The following is a 23,599-nucleotide window of genomic DNA, read 5'->3' on the forward strand; positions in this document are numbered from 1 at the left end:
CATGGCAACTCGTTGTGAAGGCATTCACAATATGAGATATAACCTAAAACGATGCCACCTTAAAAATTTTCTGTTTATTCAGAAATGGCTGTGTATTATGATGCTAAGCACTTTATATACATAGTCTAAATTTGTTCGCAGCTTGAGGCTCTAGCCCTAAATGCGCCTTAGTCTAAATACATCATACACCATCAGGCATCTCTCATATTGTGGAGTTATACTTCATAACTGTTTTTGCCATCATTGCATCACTTGGGTACCTACCCACTCACTGACGAAGGGCCAAATAGCCCTGAAACAGTGCTGTCTGGGTGGTGGTACCTATCTGAGAATAAGTAACACTAGTCTTCTCCTTAGGTGAAGCGTTACTTATTCAAAGTAGTGCAATATCATGGCAACTCGTTGTGAAGGCATTCACAATATGAGATATAACCTAAAACGATGCCACCTTAAAAATTTTCTGTTTATTCGGTATCTTTAAAGAATCTGTTAAGTTGTTTGTGCCACTGTTCAACATATGGGACAGAAATAAAGTATTTTTTGATATTACTATTGTTGATTGGTGTAGTATTTTTTATCCTATCCTTAGCTTGTACCCTAATTCGATTTATTGTGTTAATGGGATAACCCCTGTTCAAGAATCTGCTAGTTAATATTTGTATTTCTGAGTCCAAAGCAGAATCCGTCGTTGAATATTTATAGGCATTTAGAAATTGATTAAAGATAATCGATCTTTTGTAGGTGAACGGGTGGTAGTTATTATAATGAAGAAGCATACCGGTGTTTGTGGGTTTTCGATAGATGCTAAATTGTATTTTGTTCGAGTCACGGGTAAGCGTGAAATTTAGAAAGTTTAATGACTTAGTATCCGTATCTTCCCTTTCCAATGTAAATTTGAGTCTAGAATGAATATTATTAAACGAATGTAAAATGTCTTGGATAGTACTACTATCAGTAATAACTAGAACATCGTCTAAATACCTCCCATAGTATGTGATATGGGGACGAAAAGGTGTCAAATGTATCTGCTCAATCGTTGAGAGATAGATCTCTGACATTAAGCCACTCAGGCTCAAACCCATTGGTAATCCAAAAATTTGTTTGTACACCTTGTCTCGAAAGGTGATGTAGTTAGCCTCAGCTAATAGTTTAATTAAGTGAAAAATTTCCTTAATGGGCAGCTTCGTATAATTAATCGGTGTCGAGTTTTTATTTAACATATCCCAAATAATATCTAATGTGTATTCAACGTTTACATTTGTATATAATGAGGTAACATCTAATGAGAATAAATTGTCATTGTCGCCGAGTCTACAGTCTTTAAAATTATTAAATAATGTATCGTAATTCTTAATCCCAAATTGTATAACCTGTCTAAAAGGTTTTATAATATTATATACATGTGTGGCTAAGGCTGAAAATGCCGAGTTCCTGTAGGAAACAATAGGTCGAATCGGAAATCCAGGCTTGTGTAATTTTACCTGACCAAAAAGTGCAGGAATATTGTATGTTCTGGACTTCAATTCCTTCAACTGAACCATAGTAATGTAGTCGTTTTTACGATATGTGGTTAACGTTTTATTGTATTGATTTACCAAATTGGTAAACAGTGCCGGGTCCACTTCACGATAAGTGGAGGTATCAGACACAACTGAATCTAACTTATTAATATAATCATGTTTATCTAGTATTACCACTGTATCTCCTTTATCTGCCCTCTGTATAATAATGTCCTTATTTTCTCGAAGTTCTCGTAAAGCTGAACTGTCATGTGTATTCAATTTAGGAAGTCGCGTTTCTTTTATGTTATTTACTACTTGGTTAACTTGTTGAATAAATACATCTTTTTGTGGAACACTACGAAGTCCAAATTCAATATCAATTACGCATTGTTTTTTTGGCAGCTTTCGAGGTGGTAAATTATAATTTAATCCTTTGGATAAAAGTGAAATCTGGTCCTGCGATAGTGTACACGAGGAAAGATTTGTAACCTGTTGATATGTTGGTTCGTTGGATACTGGGTGAGGGGGTGTTCGTGAACTAGCCAACATATTCTGTGGTAGTGCGTTATGTGTCTGTGGGGGGGATGTCACCCAACTCGTGTGAACTTGGTCGCAAGCTTGCGACAATGTGTTAGAATTCGCATGAACGTGTCTTGAACTATTCGATAATGTTTGCAACTTATTAACGTGTCTGTTTTTTATTTCTGAGGCTTGTGCTTCCTGTCGCAAATCTATGGAGGTCTTCAATACAGACCAATCGTTCGGATGTAGATAATTTTTTAATTTATCGCGAAGCTTCCTAACCTGGGAAAGGTATTTTTGTTTATCCAATATCGAGATTTTAAGGCAAGCTTAACAATATTACGTGATGTCGCCAGTGATAGTTGTTTTATGCCTGAAATTTTTTGATTTAAATTCACCCTGGCAAACTTCGGAACGATGTTGTTTTGAAGGCAATATTTTAGGAAAGAAATATGGTAATTTCGGGTTCGACGCGGTTTTCTCTTAATATTCGTGTAAATCAACACGAAGCCTCAGTTCGTGCTTCTCGTTCAGCAGCGTCAGAATTAGCCTTTCATGCCATTAACGAAAAACATACTTTTGTATTTAACGAGGCCAAAATACTTAACGTTCAACGTAATTATACGCGACTATTAATTGCAGAAACCGTTGAAATTAAATTACACGAGAATTCTGTTAATGTTCGGCGGCCATATTTGATCTCCGATGCGTGGACCTTTACGCGCATGCGCGAAGACATATAATCACTATTTAAGTTGCAGGTTTAGCCTGATTCGGTAATTTTCATTCCTGTGATCACGACAGTCGGTCGAAAAGCATTGTCAGCTTCAGGAAGGAAAATCGTTTTGAATATTTTCGTTAGATTCTTTTAATTGCGTTAATTTGAATTTTAATTGTTTTGAATTGATTTTGAATTGTGTTAAATTGATTATTTAATTATTTATATTTTACTTTAATTATTTAATTATTTATATTTTACTTTAATGTACCGGTAAGTTGTCGATTTTTTCGTTTTTTCCGTTTTAATTTCTGGAGGGTATCATACGGAAGTGTTCCACGTACTATATTGAGGTAAACTCCTCTTATTAATTTACTAATGAAATAGAAGAATAATTTATAGTAATACCCCGACTTACGCGAACTCGGAATTATGCGGTTCTTGATTTTTTCATTTGGCAACACTGCCGCCCACTATCTTCAAGGTCATTTTTCATATACGGTGCGACGGCAGAGAGTGAAAGTGAAAGATGAACAAAATTCAACTTTGCTGCTGCATGAGCTGCACACATATACAAGAATTTGTATGAATTTGTATTCCAACTGTCATATTTATATGTGTGCGTTCGAATTCGTGCTCAACTTTTGTCGATTACATCATTTTTATGAGAGAAATGGATCGCGTTGGTCGAGCCGTATATTGATGGCATATGAAAAATGACCCTCAGTGTTTCTCTTGCTGTGATATGCACTGGACGTGTTTTGCGCGAACTCTACATGCACAATTACGATTCTACGATCGACGAAAGTTAAGATTGCTTTGTTATACGTTTTCTAAACTCTTAAAAAATATATATGTTGTTCAAACGAAGTAAAGCTGATTCTCCTGCACCTAGTAAAAAAAGGAAAATGATATCTTTGGAATGTAAACTTAACATTATCAAGGATTTTGATAGCAGAATGAAAATTTGTGAATTGGCAAAGAAGTTTGAGTACTGGAATCCACAGTAAGAACAATCATAAAAGATAAAGAAAGAATTCTCGAAGCGGTGTAAAATGCTCAATCCTTGAACTCAAGCATAATTCGTAAACGTCATGGTATTATTGCTGAGATGGAAACATTGCTGAAATTATGGTGTGATAATCAAGTAAAAGTGAAGAATTGTCTAGTCAATCAGAACACTGTGTGCTATCAAGCTAAGCTGATTTTTGAAAGGTTGAAAGAAGAGGCTGGGGAGGCGGGCAAAGATGAAAACTTTGTAGCTAGTAACGGTTGGTTCAACCGATTTAAAACCCGCTGTAACTGGCACAGCATCGCAGAGAGTGGAGAGGCGGCAAGTGCCGATAAAGAAGCTGCGTCTTCTTTTCCTGAGACACTCAAGGCTATGATAGAAGAAGATGACTATAGCAGTGAAACCATATTTAACATGGATGAGACTGGCCTGTTCTGGAAGAAGATGCCTAAAAGAACTTTTATCGCGTGTGAAGAAAAAACTTTTCAGGCTTTAAGGTTTCCAAAGACCGATTGACAATGATGGTTGGCAGAAATGCAGCTGGTGACTGCAAGTTAAAACTTCTCTTAATTTATTGCTCTGAAAACCCAAGAGTTTTAAAAAATATATCTAAAATTAGCTTACCAGTGATTTGGAAGTCAAATCATAAATCTTGGGTGACAGCTTCCGTTTTTGAGGACTGGTTTGGTCACCACTTCATACCCGAAGTCGAACGTTATTGCAAATCTAAACAGATTCCATTTAAAGTGATGCTTCTTATTTACAATGCACCCAGTCACCCTCCTGCCACCCGAATTAATTTCGACCCACGTGTGAAAGTTGTGTTTTTGCTTCCAAACACAACCAGCTTGCTTCAACCAATGGACCAGGGAGTCATCAAAACAATCAAGGCTTACTACACGAGGCGTTTGTTTGCACATCTGAATGAAGCTATGAGACAAAATAGTGAGATACCTGTTAAAGACTTTTGGAAACAATTCAATGTTTTAGATGCCGTAAGAATCATTGAAGAATCTTGGAATGAAATTCACAAAAAAACATTGAATGGTGTCTGGAAGAAACTTTGTCCATTTTTTTTCAAAAACAAGATGAAAACAATGCCAGAAACTGATCATGTCACTCATGTGATAGAAGAAGTTGTTAATCTTGCAGACAATTAGATTTGGAAGTCAATGGTGATGATGTCAAAGAGCTGTTGGATTCACATAGTCAGGAGCTGACAATGAATGAGTTCATAGAGATGCGTGAGCAAAACGTCACTGAAGTATCTGACACTTCAGACCCAGTTCCACCAGAAAAGCACATGACAATTGCAAGCTTGACAGAAAGTCTCAGCTCAATTGAAAAGGGCTTAAAAATTTTAGAAAACATAGACTCCAACGAAGAACGCATTATAGCTACAAAGCAAGGAATAAAAAAATTATTAGCTTGCTACGAAGAAATTCTGTGTGGAAAAAAAAGAAGCCGCTGTGTCGTCAGATGAATTTGTTAGATTTTATGAAGCCATCGACATCAAAATAACGTTTTTACATAACTCATTTATTTTTTTAATACATATTTTGTATTAATATGTATAAAGAACTGCAATTTTATTAAATATTTTTCTTCTAAACTAGTGATTTTGTTAGTCCTTAGTCCCAGTTAAACAAAATTTATATGTATTTATATGCAAAGTTGTACCCCAACTTATGCAAATTCGACTTAAGCGATTTTCGTCGGACCCACCTATCGTGTAACTTCAGGGTATTACTGTATTTTAGATTATATGTCTGACATCCATTACATTTGTTAAAAATAATATTCATCATAGATCAATCCTTAAGTAAAGTAACATTCCCAATGTCTTTTTCAAGAATAAATAATCAGGAGAACTAACCTAAAACATTTAAGAAAAAAGTAGACAAATATAAAAAAAAAAAAAAAACACAAATCACAGAAAACATGGAACAGCCAAGTGCTGTCTACTATATAACAATAAAACTATACAGCAAATCATCATAAAATGTCTGAAAATTTCAGACATTTTCCCACATAGGAGGTATTCACCATGTTATGCAGCAAAAAAAAATCCAGTGATAACAAAATGTCAAGAACAAATTTTGGGTCACATAGGAAGTTTTCTAACATCAATGATGATATGCTGTATTCTGTGACAACAATTAATAGAATCACTTAATAGTGAATTTTAAAATTTACTATTAAGTGATTAATATAACCCTTGGTAGATCCATATTTAAAAAACATAATGTGAGTATTTAAAAAATATTGAAATTTGGAAGAAAAGTACTTTTTATAAAGTCATGATTCATAGAAATCTTTCAGGAAAATCTCATCAGATGTAAATTCCACTTTTAGATAAAGTTAATAATATTTACCACACATTGGGAACCCTTTGTAGTAAGAATATGTGGGAGTCGTTCTAAGTGCCTTACTGTTTCTGTGACGGCTTTCACTATACTATTTATGACATCTGACAATCTCTGAACACTTGGAGAAACACAAATCTGAAAATTTAAATTTGAAGTATAACAACAACAACAATAATAATAATAATAATAATAATAAAAGAGACATGATGGCCCATTGGTTACAACAATGGACTGCCAGCCTGATGGATCCAGGTTTGAGTCCTTCCTTGGCAGGAGCAAACATGTGTCCATCAACACTGGGAGGCCTGCATAATAATAATATTATAATAATAAATATAATAATAAGAAGAAAATTGCAAAAGTTGCTTCATCAGATATACCTCCCCCAAAGTCAAAGTTACGGCTGAGGCAGAGAGTGGTGCCATGTGATGTCATTCCCAAAAACTATCACCCACCACTGGATGCAAGCCGAAGGTAAACAGGTCCATCCTAGATGGATGATGTTGAAGAGAAATAATAAACGTAATGCATCAAGTGTGGCACAGAATAAAGTGACTCACATTCGGGTCTTAGGCAGAGGGGTTTGTCGGCAAGTGGTGCTGTTCCCTATATAGCTACCACAAGGGAAGGGCAAGACCATCCAGTCCAACCAACTGAAAGTGCTTCATGCACAACTGCACTAGTTTCCCCCTAGGAAGGAAGGAAAAGACAACACACAAAGCAGAGCATTGAGACGAATATGATCATCATGCAAGAATTCTACAAAGTAACCAAGCTAGAGAGTAATATGACAAAGTACAGGACTACACACCAAGTGGTTGAAATGGCTCTCAACTGTTCCGGTCACCAAACAGTAAACAGAACCTGACAGCTTCTACAAGCATAGAAAAAATCAAGCAGGATGTGAGTGACCAACTACAAAAAACAAAGAATATGAACATCGAACCAAAGGAGGAGGAAGAACAAAAAGAAACACAACCCAGAGCAACTGAAGTGGAAACAGACAAGATCACGATATCCAGAATAGAAGAGGAGTGGAAGAAGGCCCTAACAGAATTCAAAGGAATGGACCTCACAAAGACATGCACCATAATGAAGCAGACACCCATTAGAATCAAGGCATAACAGCCAAACCCCTGTAGAGAACTAGAACTGAAGAAAGGGATATACAAGAGCTGACAGGAAGGGGATTTATGAGGAAGAAATACAATAGGTGATCAGGAAGTCTCACAAATTGCAAACTTCAGGAATTGATAACATCCACAACTACTGGTACAAGAAGTTCAAAAGTTCAGTTACACACAGAGCAGCTCACCCAGATGATAAGCCACCCAGAGACAATCCCGGTGTTTCTTCCTTAAGGAAGCACCTACCTGAAGGCTAAGGACCAAGATACAAGAAACCTGGCAAGATATAGGCTAATCACCTGTCTCCTAACAATGCACAAGGTCTTGACTAGCTGCATAGTCAAGAAAATATCAGACCACTTGGAGAGCAAGAACATCATGGTTGAGCAGCAGTAGGGATGTAAGCAGATGAGCAAAGGATGCAAGGAGCAATTAACCATTGATGGAATGGTTAATAGTTATAGAGCAAGCCTACAAGAAGTTCCACAACCTGTACACAGCCTACACTGACTACTGCAAGGCCTTTGATTCTGTCTTAGAGCTGGCTGACAGAGAGGCTGAAGATCTACAAAGTCAATCCAATGCTGAGACATTTCCTAGAAGCAACCATGGCTAAATGGAGGATTAACATCAAGGTCAAGAATGTCACAAACAGACTAATACCCATCAGCAGAGGAATCTGTCAGGGAGATGCCCTGAGCCCACTGTGGTTCTGTCTAGCATTCAACCTGCTATCCACCATGCTCAGTGACATTACGATGGAATTTGGACCAGACAAATGCAAAGACCCACAGATTGCATCAAGGAAAATTAGCTGGCTGAAACTATCAACTGCAGACTGGTTGTTGTTTGTTTGTTTATTTGGTTTTTAGGAGCATTAGCAACTAAGGCCATATTGCTCCGGGATATGCGGTGGTCATTCCCTGACCTTTCCGCATCCTCCGTATTTGGTGGTGACGGGCTCGAACCCCGGTCTAATCAAGAAGCGTGTACTACGCACTGCTGCTCCTTCCCACCTGGCTACGGAGGCGCCTTGCAGACTGGTAAAGAGATCAAAGACATGAAAGGGAAGAAACCTACAAATATCTGGGGATGATGCAGGCTCAACAGTTAGAGCACAAGGAGACTCAGAAGGCTGTTCAAAGCAAAGCTGAACAGAGGGAACACAGTTATAGCCATAAACACCTATGCAGTTGCAGTGCTAACATACTCCTTTGGGATCACAGAATGGACTAACACTGAGCTGGAGGAGATCATGAGAAAGACTAGGACAATAATGACCAAGAGCCACCAACACACCACTCAAAGTTGGCTGTGGAGAGCCTAATCATAGCACAGAAAGAAGGAAGAGGGTGCTTGACAGACCTCGTCGAGCAAAAGAAGAAAGCGATTGAGAACCTGAAGGGTTATGTCCAGAAAAACACAGTGCCACTCTACTAGGGACATAAGGAAGATAAGCAAGCAATCCACCTAAGCAAGGAGAGCCCTCCTGCCCAGAGTGAAGAAACAAAGATAGAAAATGAGTAGAGAAAACACTACCACATCCTCCCTGAAGGATTTATGCTCGCTGTCCAAGACCAAGTAATCAACACCAGGAACTACAGAAAATGCATTGCCAAGGAACTTGGAGTGACAGATGACACATGTTGACGATGCCACCTGATCTCAGAAATGATCCCACATCGCAAGATGCCGGGTGATCACCCAGACAGAGTACACTCATAGACACAACCAGGTCACCAGGATATATATCAGAAGCTAGCAAGGAAATACCAGCTGATCAAAGAAGGTATACCGTATTACAAGTATGAATTTCATGCTGTATTTGAGACCCCAACCCACAAGCTGTTCTACACGGATTGCACCATAATAATGGACAAGCCGATCCTGCACAACAGAACAGACATAACCTTCATTGACCAGAAGGGGAAAAAAAAAGGCTAACTACCTGATTGATATAGCAGTGGCCAACACTAATAACCTCCAGAAAACTCACAAGAAAATGATCAGGAAGTACCTAAGACAGGAGGTCAAAGAGATGTTGCATATTAAACAAGTAATGACCATCCCAATTACCATGTCAACTACTGGCATGGTGCCAAATACCTTAGAAACTGAACAGGTATATTGCATCTACATTCATGTGAGGAATTCTTTGGAGATGTGGATGACAGAAGTTTATCAAACTCTAAAAGGAAGCTAAATGATTTTGTAACAACTGAGAGGAAAGTGTAAGGAAATTGTCGAAAAGCCTACAGCAGCCTCCCAGAAAACACCTACAAGTACCTCCAGAGAGTTGCAATCCTGAACACCTATAGGATAATCAGAGTTCCTTCCAACATCAGTAATGGCTGGACATAACAACCACACTGTGCACTTGGTACCAATACTCATCAACGGGGTGGAAACCCATCCCCCCATTAAGGAGAAATAATAATAATAAATAATAATATAATAATAATCATAAGGGCATGATGACCCAGTGGTTATAACACTGGACTGCCTGACTGGGGGACCTGGGTGTGAGTCCCGTCTTGGTGGGAGTGAATGCATGTCCATCATGCTGGGAGACCAGCATAATAATAATAATAGTAATAAAATATAATAAGTATAATAATAATTAAAAAAAAATTGCAAAATTTGCTTCAGCAAACCTACCTCCCCAATGTCAAAGTAACGGCTGAGGCTGATGGTGTCATAAGGTGTTGCTCACAACAATTAACACCACCACTGGAAGCAAGCTGAAGCTAAACAGGACCACCTTCATAGGACGATGTTGAAAAGAAGTAATGAACTTACTGCATTGGTGAGTGTGGTGTAGGATAAAGTCATTTGTGTTCAGGTCTTACATAGAGGAGTCAATTCAAAAAGTCTGAGACAGTTTCCCAAAGAAGACAGTGGAGCAATTGGCACTGTCCCTTGTATGGCTACCACTTGTATGGCTACCATCCAATCCAACCAGCCAGAATTGTTTCCTGTGCAACTACACTAGTGGCCACCAAGGAAGGAAGAAAAAACCAATGCACGAAGAAAAGCATCGAAATGAATATGTTCATATGTACGATGTCCATTTCCACTTACAGTCTGACAAACCTCATATTTTTCTGACAGAATCTCAGTTATCGGTTGATTCAATCATTGCTTATCTCAGTTGCCCAAATTATTCACTGTATGATTCCTTTCGTCTCAAAGGTGGTACTTGTGCATATGTCCATTCTGATATTCCCTCTCAGAGACTTGGTAATTTGGAATCTCCTCTTTTAGACCTTCTCAGGCTTAAAATTTCTCTACCTCATTCTCTAAAATTCATCTGTTGTCTCTACTGTTCTCCCAACTCTGCTAATCACTTGGAACTCTTTGACTTCCTCTCTTTGCAACTTGACTTTCTCCAGTCCAATTTTTCCTAACAGCGAGGTAATTTTCCTTGGTGATTTTAATGTTCACAACTCCAGCTGGCTTCGGTTTTCTAGTCACACAGACCCAGATGGTCGAGATGCTGAGGCTTTTGCAATTACCAATGACCTCACATAGATTGTTCATTTACCTACTAGAATACCGGACAATCCAAACCATACAGCCAACACACTTGATCTTTTTCTCACAAACAACCCGTTGAAGTACACGGTCGAATTGAGTGGTCCTTTTGGCACCCCAGATTACGACTTGGTGATTGTCTCTTCTCCAATGGAGCCCTTATCTCATGGCTATTCCCAACCTCGTGTTCTTTGGAATTACAAGCTGCAAAATGGGAAGCGACCAAGGAAAAGAAATCTCGCAGATTTCTTTTCCTTGGTCAGGTTACTGTTTCAAAACTCCCGATGTCAACGTTTGCTCAGATCATGTCAGTGAAATTATTCTTGTAGGAATCGAATCCTTTATTCCACACTCCACCTTAAAATCTCATCCATCATCTAAACTGTGGTTTTCTAATAAATGTGCTAAGGCTGTTCAAGAGAAGAATGTTGCATATCATAATTGGCTTGTTTCCAATTCTTCAGTTTCATTTTCTGACTACACCAAAGTTCGTAACAATTGTAAAGCAGTTATTAATCAGTCCAAACTAGATTTTGAACAGGCTAAGATTAGAAAACTTTTTTTTGCTGTAATGGTAGCCAAGCATTCTAGTCTCTTGCCAAAACTATTGGCTGCAACTTGTGCCCATCTCTGTTCCCACCTCTGTCAAAAAACGAAATGGTTCTATTGTCACTTCGGCCAAGGATAAAGCTGACCTCCTAGCATCCCATTTTTCTTCCAACTCATGTATTAATGATCTTAGTAAAACACCTCCCACAATTCCAAACATGCTCCATGCAATGCCTCCTAAGGTCTTCCGCCAAAAGGATGTCAGAAGGATTTTTACAAATCTTAATGCTAAGAAAGCTCCAGGTCCTGATGGTATTTCTCCTATTGTTCTGAAAACCTGTGCTCCTGAATTTGCTCCTGAACTAACTCCTGTTCTTTGCTGCCTTTTTTCACTTTCTTATTCCACAGGTTTTTTTCCTTCTGCTTGGAAATTTGCTCATATCAGACACCAGGTAGCCTAATTTAGTAATATAACACTGTTTAGTGTTATTTTCTCAAACTATTTCGATATCTGCATTGAAATAGTATCTCCTTCTTTACTTGACTGCTGAACTTGACCAATACAGCCTACTAATGGAAGTTTTATTATATATGTTATGATTTCAGTGAAAAGTTTTCCCTCACCACTTGACTACTCATAGAGATTCAATACATTTATTCACCATTCTACACACAGTTGTTAATTGAGGTAACCTTGTCTGAGAAGTGATCCAGACATGTCTGAAACCAGTCACAGCAGCACCTTCAAGTTTTTAATGAGTAATGGAGTGACTTACTGAATGATGTTAATATTGATTAAAACCATTATTAGCTACTTTAAGTTGACTCCTGGATTTCTAAAATGCCTAAGCCCCTATCACTAACTCGAGGCAGTAAAGATAGAAAAAAAAAATAACATGGTGGTAATATTTTCTCAAACTATTTTAATATATTCATTGAAATAGTACCCTGTTTTTGTTAGGGTTTTTTTTTTACTTAAAAGAAATATAAATGTACTTTATCTAAAACAAATATAAATTATGTTATCACCTAATATTAAACAAAAAAGTACTGAAATCCATCTCCAACATAGCAAAACAAAGTTATGGTAAATGTTGTTGTTGTTGTTGTTATTATTTGGTTTTTAGGAGCATTAGCAACTAAGGCCACATTGCTCCGGGGATATACGATGGTCATTCCTTGACCTTTCCGCATCCTCCGTATTTGGTGGTCACGGGCTCGAACTCTGGTTTAATCAAGAAGCATGTGCTATGCAATGCTGCTCCTGCCCACCTAGCTACGGAGACGCCTATGGTAAATGATCTTTAATCTAATCAAAAAGGACTTTACATTAAATCTTAGTAACTACGACATACCACACATATACTTTGTTTTTTGTGTTGCTGCTTCACAATTAGACAAAAATTATGACATCATTTATTTATAAGATAAAGGAACCACTGGGTGACAGTGATCACAATGTACTGATATGGGAATTACTTAAGATGTAACTACCATCAAGGGTAAAGAGAAGGGCTTTTGCTTTCATAAAGGTGACTACAGGGGTCTCATATGGTTTTTAAATTCTGTACAGTGGGATCAACTGATGATGTTACCAAAGTGGAGGAGAATGTTCAAGTTAAACATAAGGAAGGCACCAGGGGTGGACGGGATCTATCCAGTTATATTAAAGGAGGCAGCAAAGGAAATAAGCAAACCCTTAACCATAATTATGAGAGCTTCCTTGGACTCAGGACCAGGCAATAGAGGAGGTGTGCAAATATATCACCAATTCACAAAGGGGGTTCAAAAGGTGACACAAGTTACTTGTGTCACCTTTTGTAACAGGCCCATAGTTAAATTAACTATAGACTCGTTAGTTTAACTTGTGTTCCGGGGAAAATAGTGGCATCAATGGTTAAAAAAGCATTGCAGGATCATCTACTGTAATAGTAGATGATCCTGCAATAGACAAGACTACTGTAATAGTTAAGACACAGCATGGGTTTGTTTAGAGGGGAACAGGTATCCTGTTCCCCTCTAAACAAACCCATGCTGGATACCTGTTCCCCTCTAAGGGGCTTAGAGGGGAACAGGTATCCTGTGTGTTATCAGACACTCAGCCTAAAACACTGATGGATCCAATATCTCTCTATTACAGAAGATTTAGGAGAAGTCCGGTTGGCCTGCCTCCCTAAAATCCACTCATGCACACCTTCTCGATGGTAAGCCCTGTTACGTCACTTAGGTGGCAACGAACGTGTAGAGTGGTTCTCTTCAAGATGCCTGGTCAGCATGAAGAGGAAAAGACCAACCCCTCCAGCAATACGATAGCACGACGAAACAAATGGCCCTCAGTCCCCAGCAGCTTTCACTCTCCCTCTTACGGCAGCGAGAGGATTCGAGTGGAAGCAGAGGGTGCTAAGAATCTCTGGGTACGACCAGGCTGCCACGCACGGAAACTGAACTTGGCCTGTTATAACGTAAGAACACTCATCGGTGAAGACAGGATATTAGAGCTGGAAAAGGAATTAGAAAATGTGAATTGGAATATCATCGGTTTGGCTGAAACAAGAAGAAGAAATGAATCACTTATAAGTTTATCAAGTGGAAATCTGCTGTACACCAATGGAAACAGTGAAAGGAGTGAAGGTGGAATTGGGTTTCTGGTCCATAAAGATTTTAAAAACAACATTTTGGAATTCAAAAGTACATCACCAAGAGTGTCAAGACTAATACTCAAGATTTCTAAGAGATACAAGCTAAAGATTATAATGATTTATGCACCAACATCGAGCCATGATGATGAAGAGGTTGAAGAAATGTACACTGAAATTGAGAGTCTTCTAGATGAGCAGAAAACCCACTACACTATTATTATGGGAGACTTCAATGCTAAGGTTGGAAAAAGACAAAACAGCACAGAAAGGGGAACTATAGGAAATTTTGGAATTGGTGAAAGAAATGAAAGAGGTGAAAGACTTGTGGAATTTGCAGAATCTCAAGGACTATCAGTAATGAACACTTTTTTCAAGAAAAGGGTGAACAGAAAGTGGACATGGAAGAGTCCAAATGGATTAACTACTAATGAAATCGACTTCATCCTCACTAATAGAAGATATATTGTGAATGATGTCACCGTCCTGAATAAGGTAAATATTGGAAGTGATCACAGAATGGTAAGATGTACACTTGATATAGATGTAGGAAAGGAAAGGAAAAAACTGACTCGAGTAAATAATACAAAGGTCTTTGAGATAACAGAAGAGGAGAAAAAGCAGTATGTACTGGAACTTAAGAACAAGTTTGAGCTTCTGCAGACTGCTGAGGACCAAGATATCGACGAGGAATATTACAACTTTTTGAAAGTGATAAAGCCCAAGAAACCTATAGGGAAAAAGAAATCCAAAGAAGAAAAAATTAGTCAAGAAACACTTGTCATGATGAACCGAAGACGACAAATGAAAAACACTGACAGGGAGAAAATTGAGTATACTGAGTTATGCAAAGCCATTAGAAAGAGACTCAGAGAGGACATAAGAAGATTTAACACAAGAAAAGTAGAACAAGCATTAAGGGAAAACAAAGGATTTAAATCAGCAGCCATGAGCAGTAATACAGAAAGACAAATGATACTGAAACTGAAGAATAGCGATGGTGTACTTATAAACAGCAGAGAAGGCATAATTCAAATAGCAGAAGACTACTATAGAGAATTATACAAGGAGCAGGGGAATGATGCCAGCAGTGGGGAAGATGGATTGCAAAGTAGTAACACATACGACATACCCAATATTCTTCCTGATGAGGTAGAACATGCATTGAAAAAAATGAAGAATCAGAAAGCCCCGGGGGAAGATGAAGTTACTGTAGAGTTGTTAAAATTGGGAGAAAGAGACATAACACAAAAACTGGCAAGGCTCTTCACAAAGTGCATTAGAAAAGGTGTGACGCCTAAGCAGTGGAATAATGCAATCATAGTTTTGCTGCATAAGAAAGGAGATAAATCAGAAATTGGAAATTATAGACCAATTAGCTTGTTATCCCACATCTACAAGTTGTTCACAAGGGTCATTACTAACAGATTAGAAAGAATACTGGATGAGAATCAACCGAAAGAGCAAGCTGGCTTTAGGGCAGGATTCTCAACTATGGATCACCTTCATGTAATATCACAGCTAATGGAGAAAGCAAATGAATATAAAACACCATTATGCCTGGCATTTGTGGATTATGAAAAGGCATTTGACTCCATACAGCATAAGGCAATGTTTCGGGCACTGGAAAGACAAGGCATTGATACCCCATATATTATGATTTTGAAGAAAATATACGAGAGTGCTACCTCCTTTATTAGACTAGACAAAGACAGTAGGAAATTTAAAATTGAGAAAGGAGTTCGACAAGGAGACACAATATCTCCGAAGCTGTTTACTGCTGCCCTTGAGGAAGCTTTCAGAAGATTAGACTGGTCGCAGAAAGGAGTCAATGTGAACGGAGAGTACCTAAACCATTTGCGATTTGCAGATGACATTGTGGTCATAAGCCATGATCCCAAAGAATTAGAGGAAAATCTTAATCAGTTATGCACAGCTAGTAAGGATTTTGGACTAAAGATGAATATGGCTAAAACAAAAGTAATGATGAACAAGTATGCCACAGAAAGGGAAATAATGATTGAAGGAGCAGTAATTGAAAAGGTGGAGTCATATACTTATCTGGGACAAGTTATTAGCTGTAATAATGATAAATGGCTGGAAGTCAAGAGAAGAATAAATTTTGGATGGATAGCATTCAGGAAATATAGTCACATACTGAAGAGCAATATCCCAGTTTGTCTGAAACGTAAAATAATGGACCAATGTATACTCCCCACCATGACTTATGGAAGTGAAACTTGGGCACTCACCAAAAGAATGGAAGAGAAGCTGAGAACCACACAGCGAAGAATGGAACGAATCATATTGGGAATAAGACTGTTAGATAAGAAGAGAAACACATGGATTAGGCAACAAACTCAAGTAAAGGACATTCTTATCAAAACTAAAGAACTAAAATAGTCTTGGGCAGGACACATAGCTCGAAGACATGATGACAGATGGACTAAGAAAATAACAGAATGGTATCCAAGAGGAGCTAGAAGAAAACCTGGAAGACAAAGGCGGAGATGGATAGATGAAATTCATGAGTTTGTGGGTAGTAAATGGATGTCCAGTGCTCAAAACAGAAGCAACTGGAAAGTTGCTGGAGAGGCCTTCATCCTGCAGTGGATTGAAAATGGCTGATGATGATGATGATGATGATGGGTTTGTTAAAGGGAGTGGAAAGTAAAAAGTCTTGTCTCACCAATTTTATTGGATACTATGATGTGGTCACAAAGGAACTCAATTTCAAAAATAATTTTGATATCATATACTTGGATTACAGGAAAGCTTTAGATACTGTTGCACATGGAAGACTACTGTACAATTTGGATAGCTATGGCATTAAGGGTAAGTTGCTACAATGAATAAAGGTATGGTTGAGTGGGAAACGACAGAGAGTGGTAATCAATGGACACTGCTCGTTGTGGACAAATGTTATTAGTGGAGTTCCCAGGGTTCGGTGCTAGGCCCACTGTTGTTTTGTGTATTCATCAATGATATTAATGAAGGTATATCAGGATTGATGTTCAAGTTGGCAGATGATACAAAGGTTGGCAGGGTTGTTAATGGCAGTAAAGACAGTATGCTACTCCAACTGAATCTAGATAAGTTGGGCAAATGGGCTGAGAAGTGGCAACTGAAGTTTACCATTGACAAATGCAAAGTACTGCATATGGGTAGCAATAAACCAAGAGAAAAGTATCAGCTGTATGGTACTATACTCAGGGAAGTGGAAAGCGAAAAAGATCTGGAGGTAATTGTGCAGTCAAATATGAAGTTTGCTGAGCAGTGCAGAATAGCTGCCAAGTCATGGAGTCTTGTAAATGATATATAGGAATTTTGCTAGCAGGGTACAGAGTTTTGTTCTGCAAATTGCAGTGCTGGAGAGTAGGCACCTGCGAGGTGATCTGATTGAGGTGTATAAGGCCTTGAATGGGTTGAGCAAGCTGAATGCTGATGGGATTCTTCATCTTGCTCAGATTAAGAACCTGAGGGGGGGGGAGGCATAGATTCAAATTGAGGAAAGACAGTTGTAGAATAGATGTGCTGAAATTTGCCTTTAGCCAGCGGGTGGTTGATTGGTGGAACAGACCTCCATCTGTGGAGGGGTGAAATGGGAGTGTTTTTTTTTGGCTTCTGCTACATAAGCTTGCTTTCTTGCATCGTATGCCTCTGTTAATGCTAATGCTAATATTATGGCATCATTTGGTCCTTGAGGCTGTCACAATATAAGAGATGCCAAATGGTATCTCATTGTGAAGGTAGTGGAGATGGGGAAACCCCTGGTGCTGTTTGACAATAAAAAAAACACTCTGTGAAGGTAGCCACAATATGAGTTACCATTTGGTATCTCATATTGTGGCTCAAATATGCCAGACAAGGTGTGCTTGCTACCTTGGGGTCTAAAATACTGATGATACTGATATTCTGGTGATAATCAAGTCAAGTGAACCTAATTTCGGTGAAGTCCAGACGATCTCTGACAGCCAAATCCTCTGCTTGCATCTTCACGATGGTGGGACTGTTAGTAATCCTGGGTATAACCCCCATGCGTAAGCATACTGCTGTGACTGCCCAGGTGTGAACCAATGGAAGCAGTGGTCAAGGAATGCTGCCCTCTCTGTTACCAGGCAATACTAGGTGGTAGATGAATTTCATCAATCGGAAGTGGAGGAATCCATGTTTAGTCCCCAGAGCAAAGTTCCGGTTAACCCTCCTCCATCTCTTCCATCATGCACTATGATTATTTTTTGAGATTATGATGAACACCATGGTGAGATCCAAACTTGCTTACATATCAAGGGTAAAGCTCTAAAATGGTGTTTGCAAGCTGGCCGCTAGTTAGTACACTGGACCAAATCTATGGGTAACTCTCTAGGAGGCTTCCGGACCAGCTAGTGTACAATTCTGCTGCCTCTACTCTGCGAGATAGTGACTGTAGGGAGTCCGAGTAGGGTCTGAGAGAGCATTGTCAAGACCACGTTATGTCAAGGATCTGGGTATATTCTTTCCATGTGTAGACCATATCCAAAAATTACACTACTTCATACAACATGTCCCCTCCACTTTTTCTTACTATTGAATACACCATAAATTGTCAAACTAATAGAGCAAACTTATCTGTGAAAAGAGCTAAACCTCCCAAACACTTCCTAGTTAATTTCTCAAATGTACATGGCCTCAGTTCCAATCTCAATGATGTCCATTTCCACTTACAGCCTGCCAAATCCCTTGTACTTTTTCTAACAGAATCTCAGTTATTGGTTGATTCAACCACTGCTCATCTCACTGGGCCAAATTAATCACCGTATTATTCACCGTATGATTCCTTTCACCTCAAAGGTGGTACTTGTGCATATGCCCATTCCGATATTCCCTCTCAGAGACTTGGTAATTTGGAATCTCTTTTCAACCTTCTCAGGCTTAAAATTTCTCTACCTCATTCTGTCAAATTCATCAGTTGTCTCTACCATTCTCCCAACTACACATCACTTGGAACTCTTTGACTTCCTTTCTTTGCAAATCGACTTTCTCCAGTCCAACTTTCCTAACAACGAAGTAATTTTCCTTGGTGATTTTAATGTTCACAACTCTAATTGGCTTGGCTTCCATTTTTTAGTTACACAAACTAAACTGGTCGAGATGAGGCTTTTGCAATTACCAATGACCTCGCACAGATTGTTCATTTGCCTACCAGAATATTGGATAATCCTAACCAGACAGCCAACATGCTTGATCTTCTCTGACAAAGTCGAAGTACACAGTCAAAGTGGGTGGTCCTTCAGGAACCTCAGATCACAAGTTGGTGATTGTCTGTTCTCCAATAGAGCCATTATATCATGGCTATCCCTAATCTCTTGTGGTTTGGCATTACAAGAATACAAAATGGGATGACCTGCGAGATTTCTTTTCCTTGGTCGGATTACTGTTTTAAAACTTCTGATGCCAACATTTGCTCAGATCATGTCAGTGAAATTATTTTTGTAGAAATTATCCTTTATTCCACACTCCACCTTAAAATCTCATCCTTTATCCAAACCTTGATTTTCCAATAAATGTGCTAAAGCTGTTCTATATCGTAATTGGCTTGTTTCCAATTCTTCAGTTTCATTTTCTGCTGACACCAGGGCTCACAACAATTGCAAAGCAATTATTAATCAGTTCAAACAAGATATTTAACAGGCTAAGAGTAGAAAACTTGCTTCTTGATCTAATGGTACCGAGCATTCTGGTCCCTTTCCAGAGCTATTGGGCACAACTTTTCCCCATCCATGATCCCACCTCTGTTAAAACCAGATGGTGCTGTTGTCGCTTCAGCCAAGAATAAAGCTGACCTACTAGCATCCCATTTTTCTTCCAACTCATGTATTAATGATCTTGGTAAAACACCTCCCACCATTAACTGCATGCTCCATTCATTGCCTCCTGTGGTCTTCTGTCTAAAGGATGTAAGAAGGATTTTGACAAATCTTGATGCTAAGAAAGCTCCAGATCCTGATGGTATTTCTCCACTTGTTCTCAACACCTGTGCTCCTGAACTTACTCTTGTTCTTTGCAGATTTTTTTCACTTTCTTATTTCCAAAGGTGTTTTTCCTTCTGCTCGGAAATTTGCTCATACCCATCCAGTTCCAAAAAAATGGTGACAAATCCTCCCATCCAAGTATCGTCCAATTGCAATTACTCCTACTCTTTCTAAAGTAATGGAGAAATCAATTAACCACCAACTCTTAAACTATCTAGAAACCTTCTGTCTGATCAATGATCACCACTATGGATTCCGTCAGTGTTAATCCAATGATGATATTCTGACTTGAGTTACACATTTGTGGATATATTCAATGGAAAAGTTTGGTGAAACAGAAGCAGTTGCTCTTGACATCTCAAAAGCTTTGGATCGTGTTTGACATAAAAGTCTTCTAAACAAGCATTAGCATTAATAGAGGCATACGATGCAAGAAAGCAAGCGTATGCATCAGCCAAAAGGAAAAAAAGCTCCGATGTCACCCCTCCATTCGTTTCAAATACCTGTCCAGCTCAGCCTTAAATTTATTTAGGCTATCAACTTCCACAACAAAAGATGGAAGTCTGTTCCACCAATCAACTACCCGCTGGCTAAAGTCAATGCTCGCATGCTCTCTTTCTACACCTCAGTCAGATCACAATGCAGGTGCCTAGTCTCCAAACACTAATCTGCAAAACTTAAGCCTTTCTTCGTAAGGGCAACCCTTTTTTCCATTTACTAATCTGGTTGCCCTTCTCTGTACTCGTTACAACAGCTCTACATCCTTCTTAAAATAAGGCCTCCAGACCTGTCTACAATACTCAAGGTGTGGCCTGACAAGGTGATTATCCCCTTATACAAGGGGATAATCACTTCCTTATCCCTGCTAGAAAAATTTCTATATCATTGACAAGACACCATGAGCTACTCTTGCGGATCGTCTATACTGCTCAGAAAACTTCATATCTGCCTGCACAATTACCCCCAGGTCCTTTTTATTCTCTACCACTGTCAGTGTAGTACCACAGAGTTGATACGTTACTCTGGGGTTACTGATTCCCATATGTAGTACTTTACTTTTGTCAATGTTAATCTTGATTTGCCATCTCTCAGCCCATCTGCTCACCATTTCTAGATCCTATTGCAGCAGCGTACTGTCATTAGTGTCATTAACAACCCTGCTAACCTTTATATCATCTGCAAAATTGGACATTAAGCCTACCATTATCAATATCATTTATATATACAGAAAACCACAATGGACCCAACGCTGAACCCTGAGCGATTCCACTAATAACATTAGTCCATGAAGTGTCCATTAATTACTACTCTGTGTCCATTAATTACTACTCTGTCTGCTCCCACTCAACCATCCCTTTATCCATAGCAGCAATTTGCCTCCAATGCCACACTGCTCCAATTTGTGCAGCAGTCTTCCATGTGCAACAGTATCAAAAGCATTTCTAAGATCCAAATATATGATATCAAAGTTATTCCCTGCATCCAGTGCCTTTGTGACCACATCTTAGTATCCAATCAAACTGGTCAGACAAGACATCCCCTTAACAAACCCATGCTGTGTCCGAGCTATAACTGAAGTCTTGTCTAGATGATCCTGCAGTGCTTCTTTAACCAGTGCCTCCATTAATTTCCCTGGAACAGAAGTTTAACTAACAGGTCTGTAATTACCTGTGTCTCCCTTTGATCCTCCTTTGTGGACTGGGGTCACATTTGCACATCTCCAGTCCATGGGTCTGAGTCCAAGGAAGGAAGCTCTCATGATTATGGCTAAAGGTTTGCTTACTTCCTTTGCTGCTTCCGTTAATATAACTAGATAGATCCCATCCACCCCAGGTGCCTTTCTTATGTTTATTTTCAACAATTTCTCCTCCCCTTTCCTCTCAGTTATTACAAACTTCCATCTTGTAATAACTGATTGGTTATCTAGTAATTGGTTATCTAGTTTTCTCTCTGATTACTAACTGAGGGTGATATTAGATTCTCCACTAATGCTGGTGTCCCCCAAGGTTCAGTTCTTTCCCCTACTCTTTTCCTCTTGCATATTAATGACCTTCTTCCATTGACTGGAAATCCTATCCATAGGTTTGCTGATGATAGCACATTGCATTCCACTTTCCAGTTTGAGAAACCTTGCCCTGCTCAATGAGCTTCAACCTCTTGAATATCCACTACCAGTTCCTTAAATCGATCTCCAGTGGGGCCAAGACAACTTAGATAATTTCATTCTTTCTAAAACTCATTCTTGTCTTATATCTTGCAAAAAGGATTCTTCTGCTCCTATGCTTATCTTTGGTGACACTCCAATTTCTAGGAAAGATGATATATCTCTTTTGGGGATTATCCTGACTTCTAATCTCTCTTGACACAAGCACATTACAAGTATTTCTTCCTCAGCATCTAAAAACTTGGTTTTCTCTTTTGCTCTCGGCATTACTTTTCTTTCAAATAACTGTTCACTCTGTACAAATTGCAAATCTGCCCTACCATGAAATATTGTTCCCACACTCTGGGGCGGTGCCCTCAAAACCTCTCTCAGGCTTCTAGACTCCATTCAGAAGAGGGCAGTTAGGTTAATTAATGACTCATCTCTAACAGTCTCTCCATTCTCTGTCTCATACACGTTCTGTTTCTGCTCCATGCCCTCTCTAAAGATACTTCCATGTGCACTAGTCTCTTGAATTAGATTCTGTAATTCCCTCTCTCTCTCTCTCTCTCTCTCTCTCTCTCTCTCTCTCTTTCAAACAGTCCAAACATGTGCCACCACCAGCAAACATCCATTTACTGTCCAACTTCAAACTCACAGAACCAACTTTTCATCTTCCTCGTTTATTATTCATTCAACTGCTGTTTTCTGGAACAATCTTCCTTTATATGTATTTCCTGAAAATTACAGTCGACAGAAGTTCAAATCTAATGTCAACAAATATCTTCTTTCATCTTCTCAATCTCCAACCCATGAACAGTACTAAGTACTGTAGGTTCTAATACTTCTCACGTCTGGGATTTCCTTAAAAAAAAACAAATATATATATATATATATATATATATATGTTAATTGAAATAACATAAATATGCCTTTTAACTTTGGAATAAAAAATATCCTCATAAAATGATCTTCTCTCTGTCATTTTTTTTTTTTTTTTTTTTTTGTTGCTGTTCCTTATAGAATATATGCCTTGAATATATAACTATAAATAGAAATTTCAATAAAATATTTTTTACTAAATTAAAACTTACGTACATGTGTACCCTCCAAAAGAATTTTCACACGAAATAGTGACTTTGGTAATGCCTTTTTATCTCCATTAACAGCATGGGATAAAACTGTGTATGACTGAAGCATACTGAACCGTAAAGCAGTTTCAAGCAAATTATCAACTCGATATGTATAGCTGACCCAATAATTATAAACCTAAAATTACAGAAAAACTTTTTAATTTAATAAAACCATCAGTACAAAGAAAGGAAGATTTAAAAATCAATAATTTGGGTTTGAAAACATTACTAAGCAAATATTACTACATCCAAATATTCAAATATCAAAAAGGCATAATATACCATATATATAAGCATAAAATTTACCTATTTGAAATTCTTTATTAATATTAACTGATTTGCC

The 23,599-nt window shown here is 38.5% G+C and overlaps 1 protein-coding gene across 1 annotated transcript in view; it reads right to left on the bottom strand.

The window, feature by feature from the left end:
• The window catches only part of kl-2 (dynein heavy chain 2, axonemal kl-2), a 1,174,416-nt gene that overhangs the window by 948,181 nt on the left and 202,636 nt on the right, over positions 1–23,599 (bottom strand). The window contains exons 15-16 of the mRNA XM_090369487.1: positions 23,222–23,392; positions 6,130–6,258 (exon numbers count right to left, since the gene is read on the bottom strand). Coding sequence (XP_090225613.1) covers positions 6,130–6,258; positions 23,222–23,392 — 300 coding nt within the window. The remainder of the gene's footprint in view (positions 1–6,129; positions 6,259–23,221; positions 23,393–23,599) is intronic.

This window comes from Mastigoproctus giganteus, chromosome 1 (genome assembly GCF_048544385.1).
Source record: "Mastigoproctus giganteus isolate SK-2022 chromosome 1, ASM4854438v1, whole genome shotgun sequence".
Taxonomy (NCBI): domain Eukaryota; kingdom Metazoa; phylum Arthropoda; class Arachnida; order Uropygi; family Thelyphonidae; genus Mastigoproctus; species Mastigoproctus giganteus.